General features: G+C 35.2%; 1 protein-coding gene across 2 annotated transcripts in view; it reads left to right on the forward strand.

The window, feature by feature from the left end:
* LOC135209748 (muscarinic acetylcholine receptor gar-2-like) overlaps window positions 1–16,729 on the forward strand; it is a 607,576-nt gene that overhangs the window by 414,846 nt on the left and 176,001 nt on the right. The window contains exon 2 of one of the 2 annotated variants that reach the window (XM_064242539.1): window positions 10,063–13,434. The exons of the other annotated variant lie outside the window; for it this stretch is intronic. Coding sequence (XP_064098609.1) covers window positions 10,063–12,649 — 2,587 coding nt within the window. The 3' untranslated portion in view covers window positions 12,650–13,434. Of the gene's footprint in view, window positions 1–10,062; window positions 13,435–16,729 lie in introns of those variants that run through there. 2 annotated transcript variants of the gene reach the window in all.

Raw genomic sequence — 16,729 nt, forward strand, 5'->3', positions numbered from 1 at the left:
CAGTCTACATTAACAATCTCCGCTCTGTTATTCCTCGGTACCTCTCGACCCATAAATCTCTCAAACGTCTCCAGAAGAAATGGAGCAACAGGGACCACGAAAAATTATAGCCACACGCCATTAGACTCTCACCAAACAATCAGATTCAGGAAATGTATGGCCGCCATGGAAGGGAAACGCTCACATTTGCTAGATGAGGCGTTGAGCCTTGCATTTTGCCTCTCTCTCTCCTCTCTCTCTCTCTCTCTCTCTCTCTCTCTCTCTCTCTCTCTCTCTCTCAACGTTAGACGCACATTCTCCGGAAATCCAGTATGCGCTCTGTTGATCTGAGCAGTTAAATGGATACCTTCCCCACTTCAACTCTCTCTCTCTCTCTCTCTCTCTCTCTCTCTCTCTCTCTCTCTCTCTCTCTCTCTCTCTCTCTCGCTTGCGTTGTGGAGATAATAAATAAGAAATAACCTCATTTCCTCACAGCACGGTTCGGGGAACAAATGAAATCTCGCAGTCCTTGTTTGTAAAATGTAAAATAAATGAAATTTGGCAACCCTCTTGTTCAAGCTGATATCAATACTCTCGTTCTTAAAGTAATACACATAAATTCACAACACACGTTAGGCACATACGCGAAAGAGATTAAGTTACCAAAATGTACATATGACTAACTATAGTGTATATATATATATATATATATATATATATATATATATATACATATATATATATATATATATATTATATATATATATATATATATATATATTATAAACATACCTATATATATACATATATATATATATATATATATATTTATTTATTTATTTTATGTTTAAATATATATATACATATCATATATACATACACACAACAAACACACATATATATGCAATATACGTATGTGTTTGTATATATTTCTTATCACAACAACCCAAAAAGATAAAACCTAAAATTTCTTACCTTTTTGGATCAATTGTTGCCAGATACTATTCTGCCCAAACCCACCCTTCAGAACTTGTCAATAAATAAGAAGTCGTTTTACCAAGCGTGCCTATGGAATGATTATATATATATATATATATATATATATATATATATATATATATATATATATTATATATATATATATATATAATCCACGTCAGCAAATATCATCGAGTAGATAAATTATAAAATGTAAAATATAATACGTGGAGAGACTAAAAATAATAATTCAAATATAATATGTATGGTTGAAATCAGTTTTACAACCATTTTCTTTTGAGCAATTGGAATCTCATTGGTTCAAGCCAAGACGCAATATAATACTACCCCAAAGCAATTCTCCTTCTGTTCTATAACTCACATTTATATCTATCTATTGTTTTTTTCTAATTTATTTTTTATATCCTAATTACGGCTCTCGTCTTTTCCTTCTGTATTCCCTATTGCCTCCTTGGGAGGCTTGAAGTTCAAGTCAATGTCCCCCGTGGGCTAGTTCCATATGAGTAGGGGTTGTTTGGTCTCCTAAATAATATATATAATAATAATACTAATTATCTATAAAGGTATATCCAGTCTTCAACAAGTGAAGTTGGACCAGAGCTTTCAAATAGATAGATAGATAGACAGAGAGATAGATAGGTAGACAGATAGATAGAAAATGCCTCTAATAAACTCAACACTTCAAAATACACAAGTGTAAAACACTCAATGCACCGAAAAGTTACAGGATACCTTATCCACAAAACAAGAGGTTATCTGAGAGGAACTGGCCTTATGTGAGCAACAACGACAACCACTCAATTAATTAATGGTTTAATTAACGCAGTCATACGTGCAGAGATGAAGACGACTCTAGGTAACGTTCCATCAGGGCGAGAGGAGTAATTAGATTACAACCTTCACGCTAAGCTTACACTTGTACATGACAAATGCAAATTTGATTTAGAGGGAGTGATACGGTATAATATGATTTCATATAGCGAGGGCTTGGGACACAGGAATGTCCATATAATAAGTTACGAAGGATGAAAGATACTGTGCGAATTGAATCCTTCAGGAAAAGTGAAGCATTGTGTAGTACTACACACTGTAAAAGGAGTGTTTTTCATAGGTTCTTTATTTAGCTTTTTACAGATCAAAGGAACGAATATAGTTCATATACAAGACTATTTATGTTAACATTCTTATGTAAACAAAAAGTTTTATGTAACAAGGCTTTCTTATATAATAACTTCACTGCAAGAATTATTTTTTTTAATTACGACTTTTATTTACAAGAACATTTATAGATAAAGGTTTCTCCTAATAAGTTTTCTTGGGAATTTCTAAACAACGGACTTCCTCTGTGTACAGAACTTTCATGTGAGAGGACTTTTTTTTCTGCAAGATGTGTTTTCGTTCTTAATGAAGGAAGGAAGGATGGGGTTTTCTTAGAAAATTCTTAAATAAGAGAATTTCCTTACTAAGGAATCCTTTTTCTCAAAAAAAAATAATTTTCTTTACGAGAAATTTTCAGAATACGATATTTTTTCCTGTTTCAATTATTTCTTAATTTTTGCAAAATAAGAAGTTCTCCATATAAATCAATTATTATAAAGAATTTATCTGAAGAACTTTTTGACATGTCTTTATTTTTTAGCATAAAATCATCTAATAGCAAATACTGGCTTTCAGATGGATAAATTATTATAATATTAAATCTAATTATCCCAGTTTTGATAATCAAAATATGCTATACGAGACCAAACATAATTTTATTTTAAACTAGACTCTAAAATCAATACTGTATCTCCATATCAATGTTTAACAACAATAATTAAATACTGAAATAAGTCTCATTTATCATATCACATTTTAAGTGCTACAAGAAGGTTACAGTCTTACAAAGTCACCTCTAGGATAAGATGCTGAAGGCATTTCAGCCCCCAGGCGTTGGAGATATTTCAAAAATTCCAAAAAATTAAAAAAAGAATCTTAGGTAAAACAGAAAACCCATCAAGTCAGTGTTTTTCTTGGACTAGCAAGTTTTACCCCCAATCTCGAAGGGAAGTAGAAAAGTTCCAAGTAAAAGTTATAATTAAAACTCTCTTTACTCTGTGGATGTTGTAGATTAATCTATGATCACAAATGGATATAGAGGTGAAAAACCTACTGGAACACCTAAGAAAATCTTCCATTTTCCTTCTCATTTAACTCTCGCATTGCTGATCCAACAATGCTCCTCACTCCTGGGTCCCTGGATATCATATAAATATATTTCAGTCCCCTTCGAGAGAAAGAAAATGGAAGTCAAGCAGGGCCTCCCTTAATGAAAAGCAGGATAAACTCAAATACTGCATTGAAGTGGGTTGCTGAAGTATTCCACCCTCCCCTCGGGTTACAGAGCCTCGATAAAGCCAGTTTCCACCTCTCCCCCTCCCCCCTCTTTATGTTTTCCCAAACCCCTTACCCAGCTTCCCGTAACCAACCTCCTGCCCGACGTAAAAAAAAAAAAATTGTAAACAGATCCCACATTTTAAATCGCGTGCCTTTGTTCGGAACGAGTTACGAACGAATTAGAGTACGAATACAGTTACAGAATGAGGACTGCAACTCATAATAACTTTAAAACACCTAAAAATGAACGACTTAAACCTTTATCACAAATCTTAAACTTCGAAGAAAACTTCTCAATAAACGAATGAAGTCATCCTCAAGGTTTTCCCTAATCCGAAGTCACAGCCATTCGCACCTACACGGACGACCCTAGACCGATATAATATTCATGGGAAATCAGTCGATAACTGAGATCGAGCAAAGAAAGCATCATAAAAGCAACCAACTCAGTCTCGCTGCGTTCAGGAAGGCACGAGAGCTAACGCAAACATGCAAACGAGAGAGAGAGAGAGAGAGAGAGAGAGAAGAGAAAGAGAGAGAGAGAGAGAGAGAGAGGGAGAGAGAGGAGAGTTTCAATCCTTCATCTTATAGAAGTTGACAATACTAATGAGAGTGTCTATATTCTCATAACAAAATGAACAATAGTATCAACATAGTTGATAATATATTCTACTAAGAGAGAGAGAGAGAGAGTTTTAAAATTATCAGTAAGGACCGAGAAAGGAATAAATAACGTTGGAGACAATAGTTTTATATATTTTTATATATATATATATATATATATATATATATATATATATATATATATATATATATATACACGAGTATATAGAAAACAAACACATCGCCTCATTGAGTACAGTGGAAATATCAGCATCCATAATCAGGAATATATTAGGTTGGAGGGAGGAATTTTAATGGCGTTCTAAGTGGCACCGAAATTGAATGAGGTCAAGGGTGAAAGTGAACTGTGCCAGACATGATAAGGAAGAGGGGGAAGCATTTGGGTACGATCACTGGCCCGCCGGAGAGGTCGTAAACTCGGGTACTGAAGAAAACAGCTGTGCTGAACGACCATACCACTACTTCCACGGCTGCTACCCAGCTCTCTCTCTCTCTCTCTCTCTCTCTCTCTCTCTCTCTCCATAATTGCAGATAAAATTGCGGATCACATTGATAGAAACAACAGTCAACAGTCAACTCGACTTCATGCAAAACAGATCCTGCCCATCACACCTCGGAGTTTTTTCAGAACATGCTTCGTATCTACGACAGTAGTAGAGCAATAGATATACTCTACATAGATTTCCAAAAAGTCTTTGACAAAGTTCTACACAAGAAACTAATGACAAAAGTTAGAGTTTTAGGAATTGTAGGAGTAACAGCTGACTGGATCGAAGACTGGCTAATAGAAAACAGTCTCGTAATAAATGGGAAAGAATCAGAATGGGCAGATGTGACAAGCGGGGTTCACCAGGGTTCTGTCTTCGGTCCGCTCTTGTTTTTTATCTATATTAATGACTCTTATGTAGGATTAACTAGCAGGATGGCCAAATTTGCAAACGATACCAAAGTGTAAATGCAGCAGACCCAGAGAAAGAAGAAAGTACATTATATGAAGACAATAGGAGAGTGGTAAAAAAGATGGCAAATGCCTTGTAACTTGGATAAATGTAGTGTTACAAATAGGAACAAACAACCCTCATTCCAACTACATGCTGCTTGGGAATGACATAAATATATAGAACAAGAAGAGGACCTTGGAGTCATTATTACCTAGGACTTAAAATCCACAAAACAGTGCATAAAAGCTGAAAAGAATGTACAGAAACTAGTGGGATACATAAAGAGGCAGTTCAAATACAGAAACAAGGAAACGGTGCTGCAGCTCTACAAATCGATAGTTAGACCTAATTTTGAATGTGCTGCACAGTTTTGGTCACCAACACTAAGAAAAGACATAAATAGATTAGAAGGGGTGAATCAAGAGTTACAAAGTTAATTCCATCCATCAGGCAAATAGGTTACCAATGACCACTAGAGAGCCTGAACATGTATGGTTTAGAAACACGACGATTGAGAGAACAATTAATAGAAACATTCAAAATACTGAAAAGCATAAAAAAGTATACAGTAACCTATTTACGTCTAAACGAAAACCAGACAAGAAATAATGGATGGAAACTTGAGCTGAAGAGATACAACACATCTCATTGCAGGAACTTCTTTACAGACAAGATATGTGACACAGAATAAACTACTTCCAGAAGTTGTAAACAGCATGATTGTGGAAGAATTTAAAAGAAAGCTAGACAAAATCATTAGGACACTGTGAATGGACAGTAAAACCTGCTCCTAGAGATAAGTGAGCACACAATGTCTCCTCGGATGGACTAACAAGTCTTTGAGACATCCTAATCCTTGTAACTTCCTGTACCCCTCTCTCTCTCTCTCTCTCTCTCTCTCTCTCTCTCTCTCTCTCATCTTTGGTATGGACTCCTTTTGTTAATTCACGTATACATCTCTCTCTCTCTCTCTCTCTCTCTCTCTCTCTCTCTCTCTCTCTCTCTCTCTCTTTGGTATGGATACCTAATTGTTTTTTGATATTCACGGTTATATACATATTTCCTTCCTCTCATACTTATCCTATACTTACCAGTATTACTTCTTTCCATATCACAGATTTTCCAGCTCCTCTCGCTCCTCTCTCTTCTTCGATCTCTCTCTCTCTCTCACCTTTAGTCAATCTTTCTATTAATGCTATTACGTTTACAATATAATAAACATCAGTAAAGAAAACATAAATAACACATAATTAATAAGAAAAAATAAATCACGTAAAACGTAAGGTCAGAAATAACTATAGATTTTTACCATAATTAACATAACTCATAATATAAAACAAAATATGTAAACAAAACCTATCATACGAACGCACAGAGATCTAATTGCTCATTTCCCTTAACTCTCCAGATTCCATTTAATTATTTATTTGTTCGTTTATTTATGTTTACTTGCATTATTCCGTTCTCCCAATTATCCAACTCCCCATGGAGGGCTCACCTTCAATTATCACGGGTTTTGTTTACGGGTCTGTGAAAAATTTCGGGTTAACGAGTGTAGTCGTGTTTGCTTGTTTAGATTCCTGATAATAATATAATAATAACAATCTGTAAAGAGGAAGGTTATAATAATCTGTAAACAGGAAGATAATAACAATTACAATTATAATAATAATCAGTGGAAATTTTGTTTTTTCTCTCTCTCTCTCTCTCTCTCTCTCTCTCTCTCTCTCTCTCTCTCTCTCTCTCTCTCTCTTGATTAAAAAATATCTCAAGGTTTTTTGCCAGCTCACGTTCAGTGTTTGTGACTGAAAACGTGCATACAGATAATAGTAACAATTATTATTATTTATTATTACTATTATAATTAATAAATGTTCACGTAGCAAACATCAAAAATAAGCTGAGAGATAGAGAGAGAGAGAGAGAGAGAGAGAGAGAGAGAGAGAGAGAGATTACTATGTTTAAAATGACCTCATTTTTATTTTCAATTTTTAGCCACAGGTGGTATCACTACCCAAGGGCCACCCTATGAGATATCATTTACCTCTCACTGCCATACTGTGATTGAAAAGAGATATGGATACATTGATTACGGGAGAAAAGCTTGCATATATATATCTATATATATATATATATATATATATATATATATATTATATAGATATATATATATATATTTCAGTGTCTCGGTTTCAGTAATTGGATGTTTTATTAAAATGAAAAAAACAAAAACTCATCCTGAAAATTAATTGGAGCCGGCAAAATCTGGGCCAGTTGGATTCCGTATTGATAATTGGACACCGGCAGTAAATTATGGAAGTATCAGAGAGAGAGAGAGAGAGAGAGAGGAGAGAGAGAGAGAGAGAGAGAGAGAGAGAGGGGGGGAGAGAGAGAGTAATACTTTCTTTTTACATGGGCAGCATAGGCTGTGGTTGTATGTAATACTGTGTATATATTAATGCTGGAGTATTGGGTAGCATAAACACATTAAATGAAATAGTCTCTCTCTCTCTCTCTCTCTCTCTCTCTCTCTCTCTCTCTCTCTCTCTCTCGCTCTCTCTCTCTCTCTCACATACACACACAAACATAATGAAAAAAAAATATATATATATATATGTTACATATATATATATATATATATATATATATATATATATGAAATTATGTAATACTGCCGTTGAACAGTCGCAGAGAATTCCAGTAAAAAGAATAACATTTAAATCCCTGACAATAAGGAAGCTGGTTATTAACACTGAATTTAAAATACTTAAACTCATATTAAAATTTATAAAAATAAATCATCAAATAACTTTCTAAAACTGACCCCATCACCACATTTATTTCATATTAAATAATAATAATAATAATAATAATAATAATAATAATAATAATAATAATAATAACACAAGCACATAAATTCAAAGATCACTAGAGCCAAACGGGCATATGTCCTTGTTTACATTGAAGCAATGAGTTTTCCAGTCACTGAACACAACAAATGAGTTTCAAAGATAAAGGAGATGGTATTTGATTTTGCTGGTCATTTACAATATGAAAAACATTCATTGCATGGGCGAAATGAAAGGAAGAATGATAATAATTAGTTGAGTGACAATGAGAAGTCTTAAATGTAATGAGTGTCAAAACAATAAGAAGGATAACAAAAAGATCAATATTCCTTCTCTATTTAAAGGACTATTATGACAACATTCAATCTTCGAGGTCAAGTTGCCCTTGTCTAGAGATGGTCGAGACCATCTTTAACAAAATATATTTCTCACACTTGAGTATCAAACTGGGGTCAAACTTTCATAAGTCAAAAAGCTAAATGAATATACACAATGAAAGTAGTAGAAATAATATACTTTCTTAATTGCGTATTTTTTTCAATATACAAATTACATAAAGGCCAATATATAGCTTTATAAGAAGTGTATTTCAAAAGTCCTTTTAAAATCAAGTAATATTGATCAAAATTGCATCTCTTTATAACCACAAAAATAAGTGTTTTTTTTTTTTATCTGACATGGGAATTCAGAGCCCGAGTGTGTATAAGTCTGTGTGATTGTACGTGAGTGCGTATTAACGTAAATGCGAACGCGCAGGCGTTTAGTGCGCAGAGCCGGAGATAAAATAAATTTTTTAGGTGTGTTTTCTCCTGGAAAGAGATGTCGAATCTTGTACAAACAAATCATCCACAGGTCGACAAACATACAAACAAAGTCTTCTTTCAACAAACTTTCTTCCTACAAACAATTTGGGTCTCATGGAGACTCTGTGCTGGTTTCTTTTTTCTTCTTCTTTTTCTTTAATCTCTCTCTCTCTCTCTCTCTCTCCTCTCTCTCTCTCTCGTCTCTCTCCCTTCCCCTTTTTTTCTATAATCTTCTTCTCATCCTCATCCTCCCTTCTCTCTCTCTCTCTCTCTCTCTCTCTCTCTCTCTCTATAAGCAAAGAAAAACAAAAATAGTACGAATCATATATCAATACTAATGTTATCAATATCATCACAAATATCACATATATGAAAACTATCGTATCTGTTTTTCACTTTCAGCCTACAGAAGTTTTAAATATTTTAATTACTTTTAGTAATAGTGACAATGCTCAAATATAAATTAGTAGTCTTTTTTCTTAATTTACTAGTGTAAATATGCAAATGATGCTTATAAATACAAATCTAGATATAATATATATATATATATATATATATATATATATATATATATATATTATATATATATATACGCATACATACTGTATGTATGTAAGTATGTACGTATGTACATAAAACTGCTATAGTATGCTATCTTAGTTTAAGTATGCACCGCTAACCTTCTCCCTAAAAATCTAATAATGATAAAGAAAAACTTTGCTGGTTTAGAAGCTGAAACAGCTTATCAACTCCTGTCTACCTCTTCTCTTTAGCAGAGGATAATGACCTTTTACTTTTGCTTACATTGTCTTCAGCAGAAATGCTTGAGTGTTCCCTTAATTGTAACCATAACTTGCATTAGTACTGTTTAGAAATAATTCTCAAACTCAGCTTGTTGTATTGTTATGATTTCACTCTAAGATGACGTTCACGCGAGCGTTATTTGTCAGATGCAATGTTCAGAACTCTGTAACCTGTGTTCATACTTTATACCAAGTTGTGAATTAGAGCTCACATTTAGTACTTCTTTAATGTCTGCCTGCATCAGGTTTCTTTCTTTACTTACTGTACTTATCTCATTTTCAATTCTCATGTGTTCTTTCAAACAGCTATTTCCTAAGTCATAATATACGCTATATGTAAATATTAAACTGAAAAGTTGGCTAAAATTTTACCCAAAAACCTGTGATGTGAACTATAGCTTTCCACTTTCATATTCTCTGTGCATGAAGTGTCCCCTTCACCACCCAAATTGCCTGATGACCATAAATTAAATACCTGGCTTGTTGTATGTTACTGTTGTCACTGAAGTTAAACTATTATACCTGTCTCTATGAAACGTAACGTTTCGATAACTCTGAAATATTCTGATATCAAGAATTTTGTCTATTTTCTTGTACTATGATGAATAAAAAATTAACAGATCTAAAAGGCTACCTTTAGCTGCTATTCCACATTCGAAGATAATAATACTTTGTTTCCTCTTTTCAGGAGAAGAGTCAGACTTGGCGAGATTCCCCATGGTGACAAGGATGGCCAATACCTAACAGGGACAGACGGGTCTACTCAGTGGGTGGAAATCATAAATGGCTCCCTTGGTAACTTCCTAGATGCGTCTCGTCCTAGGGATTATGACCAGGAGGGCATTTGGTATCTCAATAGTTCTTCGGAGTGCCATGGCAATGGTACCCTCTGCAACACCTCAGAGACTTCAATCTATGACCTTCCCCCACCCTTCAGCCTCCCTTCCACCATCTTCATCGGGATCTGCCTCACCATCTGCACCATCATCACTGTCTTAGGCAACATCTTAGTGCTGATGTCGTTCATCTGCGAGCGAGCCATTCGACAACCATCAAACTACTTCTTGGCATCTTTAGCTGTTACAGACATCCTCATAGGAAGTGTCTCCCTGCCATTTTATACCGTTTACGTCCTGGTGGGTTACTGGGACCTGGGACCAATCCTTTGTGACCTATGGCTATCTGTCGATTACACCGTTTGCCTTGTGTCACAGTTCACAGTGCTTCTGATTACTATAGATCGGTTTTGTTCGGTGAAAATTGCGGCGAAATACAGAGCATGGAGGACCAAAAACCGAGTCATAGCGATGGTGTTGGTGACGTGGGTTGTTCCTGCTCTCCTCTTTTTTGTCAGTATTTTTGGCTGGGAACATTTTGTTGGGTACCGAGACCTCCTCCCTGGTGAGTGTATGGTGCAATTTCTCAAGGATCCAGTGTTCAATACTTCCTTAATTGTCTGCTACTACTGGATACCACTTATTGTCCTGTTTGTTCTGTATGCTGGAATTTATCAGACGGCATATGAAATGTCCAAAAAATCTCGTGAGAAGAAAAAGCAAGCACAGGCTCTAGTGACCATGACTAATACTAATACAAAACCGTGCTCATCAGCGAGACCTAGCCCAGAGTTACAGAGGGCTAATGACAAGAAGGAAGCAAATGGGACTGGCAATGGTCAGGGAAAAATGACAATGTCAAAGACACAAAGCACACTTCTTAGTCAAGACAAACCAAAGTCTACATCTCAACAAAATACATCAGCTGTCAGCAATGCTTCCTCCCCACAAAAGACATCCTCAAAAACACCAACAGAGACAACAAGTTTCATTGACAAAAAGGATCAAGACCAAGAGAAATCCAGTAGTGGTATTGGGAGTGAGTATGAGAAGCCTGAGAGTCACAGTAGCTCCCAGAAAATTGAACCTCCACAATCATTAGAACTAAACAAAACATCATCTCCTGACATAATAAGTCACAACATTGAGAAATCACTCCTGGATTCAGAAAACTCAGATCCCTGCCTTTCACTTCCAAAAATCCAGCCTGAGCCAGCCAATTCTGCAGCAGCAATTCTGGGATCAAACAGTGGGAGCACTGTTGTGTCTCCATTGGGAGATGTTCCAATTGTCCCTCCTCCACCTGGTTCTACAGGGTGTCTAGGGGTCGTTCCCATTGCTGCATCGACACCACTTTCTCCTTCCACAGCAGCAGCTATTGGACCGATAGAACCTCCCGCTATGTTTGCTGACCAGCCACCCCTACAAAGGCCAACATCTCTAAACTTAGTAACGCCTTCACCAACTGGACCTCTGGCATCTGATGTTATGTTGTCGTTGGACACCAATGATTTAAGATTTATGGATGACAGTTCCATAGTTATCCCATCACCAGTAGTTGAAACACCAGTTTCTTCAAGTTGGACTCAGCAAGATGCAACAGCATCACAGGAGGAAGATGCGAAGCAAGTTGATTCTTCAACTGCCTTCCCATCACCATCAAATACAGTAACGCCAACACCTATGCCTTCAATTAATGGGAACAGCTCTCTCCACAATGACACAGTCCACTCTGAATCGTCAAGCCCAAAGGGCAAAGCATCACCACCAGACAAGATAACAGACCAAGAAGTACCTCTCCCACCTCCTCCTACACCGGTCATGGATGATGTTATGCCTAAAGCTTCAGAACCAGTTACAAAGGCTCCTACACCTCCTCCTAGGGACATAGCAACCACTACAACAATTGCAGTGGAACCACCTAAAATCACCGTAAAACCAGCCATGGATGACAATAAGGCAAAAAGCAAAGAGGAATCGAAAGCACCAGCTAACGGAGGACCTGCGAACACCTCCTCGGCCACCAGCAGGGGTCGAGAGAGTAGCATTGAAGCTGACAGCTGTGCTGAAACGTCTCACGCTGAGGAGAAACCAAAACATAAAAAGGCCACTGTCTTCAAGAACTTGGGAAAGAAAGTCCGTTTCAAAAAGAAGAAGAAAGACCCAGAGGAGAAGAAGTCTAAGTCTCAAAATCGGGCCAACAAAGCACTGAGAACGATTTCTGTCATCATGGGTGCCTTTGTCGCTTGCTGGACCCCTTACCACATCATTGCCATAATGGAATCCTTCTGTCTCTGTACCAACAGCCATGTATACATGTTTTTTTACTTCCTGTGCTATGCCAACAGTCCAATTAATCCGTTCTGTTATGCACTTGCTAACCAGCAGTTTAAGAAAACATTCACAAGGTTATTAAAGGGTGATTTTCATATAACCTAATGGTACTTGCCTCATATGGGGTTTGGTATATACGTATGTATGTGTTAGAATAAAATTAGATGTATATACTGCTAATATTTATTACAAATTGAACACAAGCTGGTTATGAAGTGGGACCTAAGTGTAGAAAGAGATTTTACTAAGCTCACAGTAGATTAAGTTATAAGACATTTCCCAAGCAGAGAGACACGTTATTTCTGCAGGTACTAAAGTCATTACCCGAGAGGTTAAGGTTCACGGCTTCTTCAAAATCAAGGTTATAAATGAATACCAAGAATCAACATTGCTCCACAATTATTCGTACACGTAACGTTCAACAAGAGACTGGAGTAAAAAATATTTCTGTGATAACCCAAGCTTTTAGACTGACATCTGAATAAAAATGAAATTCCTAAATACTAAACGTGAAAAACTACCTTTCCACTTTTCGTGGATAACTGAAAATTCCATGAGAATATTCCAAACCCTTACGCAGTAATGTCTTTATGAAATAGTAAGTAAACAACCGCTCCCCTCAATGCAGAGAAACACATGGGTACATGAACAGACGAAGCGTTAGCATAGAAAACAATCTAATCGAAACCATTTGTAATGGCCTCATTTAAAGGACTGTAAGCTTCGGAAGTTCGAAATTAATTGTCTTTTTTCAATTAACTTTTCATGACCAATGTAACAGTTATGAAGCCATTAGGAACATTTGTATTTCAATAGCACTTTTATAGAAGAGGAATGTGATTGTCATATCATGATTACTACGGAATTTTTATATACAAAGAAATGAAGAATATTTGTAGAATGACACTATTGTATTAGTTTTCCATTATATTGAATTTGGATGGAGCTATATATATATATATATATATATATATATATATATATATATATATATATATATATATATATTTATTTATATACATACATACACACACACACACACACATATATATATATATATATATATATATATATATATATATATATATATATATATATATATATATGTGTGTATGTATGTATATATAAACTCCAGATACTGGATATTCATGTATACATTCATATAATGCATACATAGTATGCATAATAAATTATATATACGAGCGTGGACGTGAGTATAGGTGTGTAATATTCATACATTGGTATACCTGTGTGTGACTTCTGATAGGTGTGTGATAATTATAATGTAAGCAGCTTGTGTAACAATATTTCTGTGTTATGAGAGAACAGCAATAATTGAGAGGCAAATTTCTAAAATTTGAGGTATAATGTTTATAGTAACCAGAGTCAGACCTGTAATATCATCGTCTACGATGATATGATTTTTTTTAGAATATGTATGATGCGTGTGTCTTTACTTTATCTAGAATTCTCATTCCATGTACTTCAAAGTAAAATATAAATCTTAAAACCTTCTCCCTATGGCTTCTATTCATCAACTTCACTAAGTGCCATGATCACCTCACTTCATAGAGGGATCAACAACCATCTCGCCATCCACGGTTCTCACTCGCCACTTTTTTCAAGCCACGTCTCATAAGAGAGGGGAGGTGTCCTCAGAATTATCTGGCAAAGGCGACACGACAGAAAAAAACCCTCCCCCGCTCGACTGAGCCTTGAAAAAATCCATCAACGCATTTCATGATTCATTTACTAAATCGGTGTTTTAGCATAGTTTTTTTTTTTTTATCCTCTCTCTCACACCTGGAGCCAAAGGAAGAAGGGTTTTTCTTGACTAGGGTGGATTAAATGCTTGTTGATTTCTTTGCTTAATCCCAGCGCCTTCCCCCTAGTGAAGGAGGAGATACAAGTCAATACCATGTTTAACAGAGTGACGTAAACAGAGCCCCACTCTGTTAAAACAAGCAATTTTTCTTTCCTTTTCAGTCTGACTCCGGTTACCAAAGATTACATAACAAAAATAACCAAAATCGTCGTTATCTTTTGGTGAATGTGTAATTATAAAAAGTCCTTCCTGGAAATACTTAACTAGTCCAATTTGTGAGTCTTCTGGAATTCAGACCTGATGTATAAATGTTATCATTGTCTTTAATGTTTTGTTTTGAACCATTCTGGACAGAGGATTGACGTGAAATATGATTAATTTACTCTTTGTAGTTACGTGCACATTTTGTGTTGTGTTAGACAAAGATCCAAGGCATGTTTATAAACAGATTTCTTGTGGTTTTCTTATGTACATAAAAGTTTTGTCATCATTCATGACAAAGAATGGAACATGGAAATTCTTTCAGCTGTTGTTAAAAACACGAGCTGATGTGAATTGTTAAAAAAAAAATATGTTGAATCAACATTGTAAAAGTTTGAGTGTTCAGTAAAAAAAACTGTGTGACAGACTATATATACATAAAAGTGTTTCTGCAAAATATATCTATATATCTGAGTCATTTTATTTTTTCATCATCACCTAAGATAATAAAGGTCCTTCTAGCTTTTATTTCTATCCTTTACTTGACTAAACAATTTTAATGTTTAATGTAACTGTGACAGGGTTAAATACATTTAAAATACTTATATTGAAACAACAATCCAATATGTATCCTAGTACAGGGGCAGACGCATTCAAGATTTAACGAAATCATTCAATACAAAGTAAAAATAACATTAAAGATAACATGAATTTGAAAATAACTTAGGCCATCATTTACATTTTTTCCAGAAGTTGACTGACCTCTTGTCTGAAGGCGACATTGCGTTTGAAATACAGAGTAAATATCTAAATAATTTACCGGCATGACAATCTATTTAATCAATTCCCTAAGTATATCTCTCTATCTATGTTTACATAGATAAAGACTCAGAAGCCTGACTAAATAGTATTTCTTTGTTCCCCTTTCCATGAATATGCTTTCCTTATATATTCCCAATACTACATTCCAAGTTCTCATGCAAACAATTATTCTTTTGCGTTAACCTAATAGGACTCACTATAACACTAAAACTCACTAAATAAACATTTAATTGTAATTTTCTATATCTGTGAAAGTGTGTGTATGCTTGGTTTCTTATTTTTGCATTCATTGCTGTTTCTCTCTCCTCATACTTTCCCAATGCCTTTCACTCTCCATTTTTAAGAATGTGTTCAGTGCCTGACTTCCCTTGATTTGTTGGTGCACAAAAAGGCCTCCTACTGGATCACGGAAAATTCAAAGTCGATTAGAAAATAGCAGAATGCAATACTGGGGATTTTTATTGCATTTATTGGAATGACAGTGACTGATCGTCCGGCCAATTAAAAATCCTGGGTGCACTCTGTCTGTGATCTGCATGATCGTGCTTTTGGTTCATTTATTAGAAACTGAGTTTATTTATTCAACTCTTGAGCTCATTTATATATATATATATATATATATATATATATATATATATATATATATATATATATGATATATTATATATATATATATATATATATATATATATATACACACACCAATAGATATATAGTTAGATATACAGCCACTGACATTTATATATATATATATATATATATATATATATATATATATATATATATATATTATATATATATATATATATATTTATAAGAATATAAGAGTGAGATTCAAGAGCAAAGTTAACTCCTTTTAATGAAGTCAACTAAGAATGCCTAACGTAACAAAAGCACAAACGTCATCTGTTGCATACAGACCTCGACTTTGGAAGCCACTGGGAAATTTCAAAATGAAATGATAGAGCACCAAATACTTATGTGTATTGTTAACACATCTACGGGGCATATCATTCACCCCCGAAGATGTGTCTCTTCATTTTGATCTTTCCCAGTGGCTTCAGGTAATTAGCTTCGTGATTTCTTAACTTCTTAGCACACGCACGCAAACACACACACATATCATATATACGTATATATGTGTTTGTGTGTTTGTGTCTCTACTCATTGGATATCCCTGTCAGCTCTGTTTTCCAATGATCGCTAATTAGGACATCAATTATAGTAGTGGACCACCTCTCCCCTCCGCCGAATCTTTCTTATGATTCATTCCATCTCCAATTCCTTCAGTCTTCAAGATCCTTCTCAGCATCCGCAACTGATCTTTCCATACATCC

This window comes from Macrobrachium nipponense, chromosome 38 (assembly GCF_015104395.2).
Source record: "Macrobrachium nipponense isolate FS-2020 chromosome 38, ASM1510439v2, whole genome shotgun sequence".
NCBI classification, from domain to species: domain Eukaryota; kingdom Metazoa; phylum Arthropoda; class Malacostraca; order Decapoda; family Palaemonidae; genus Macrobrachium; species Macrobrachium nipponense.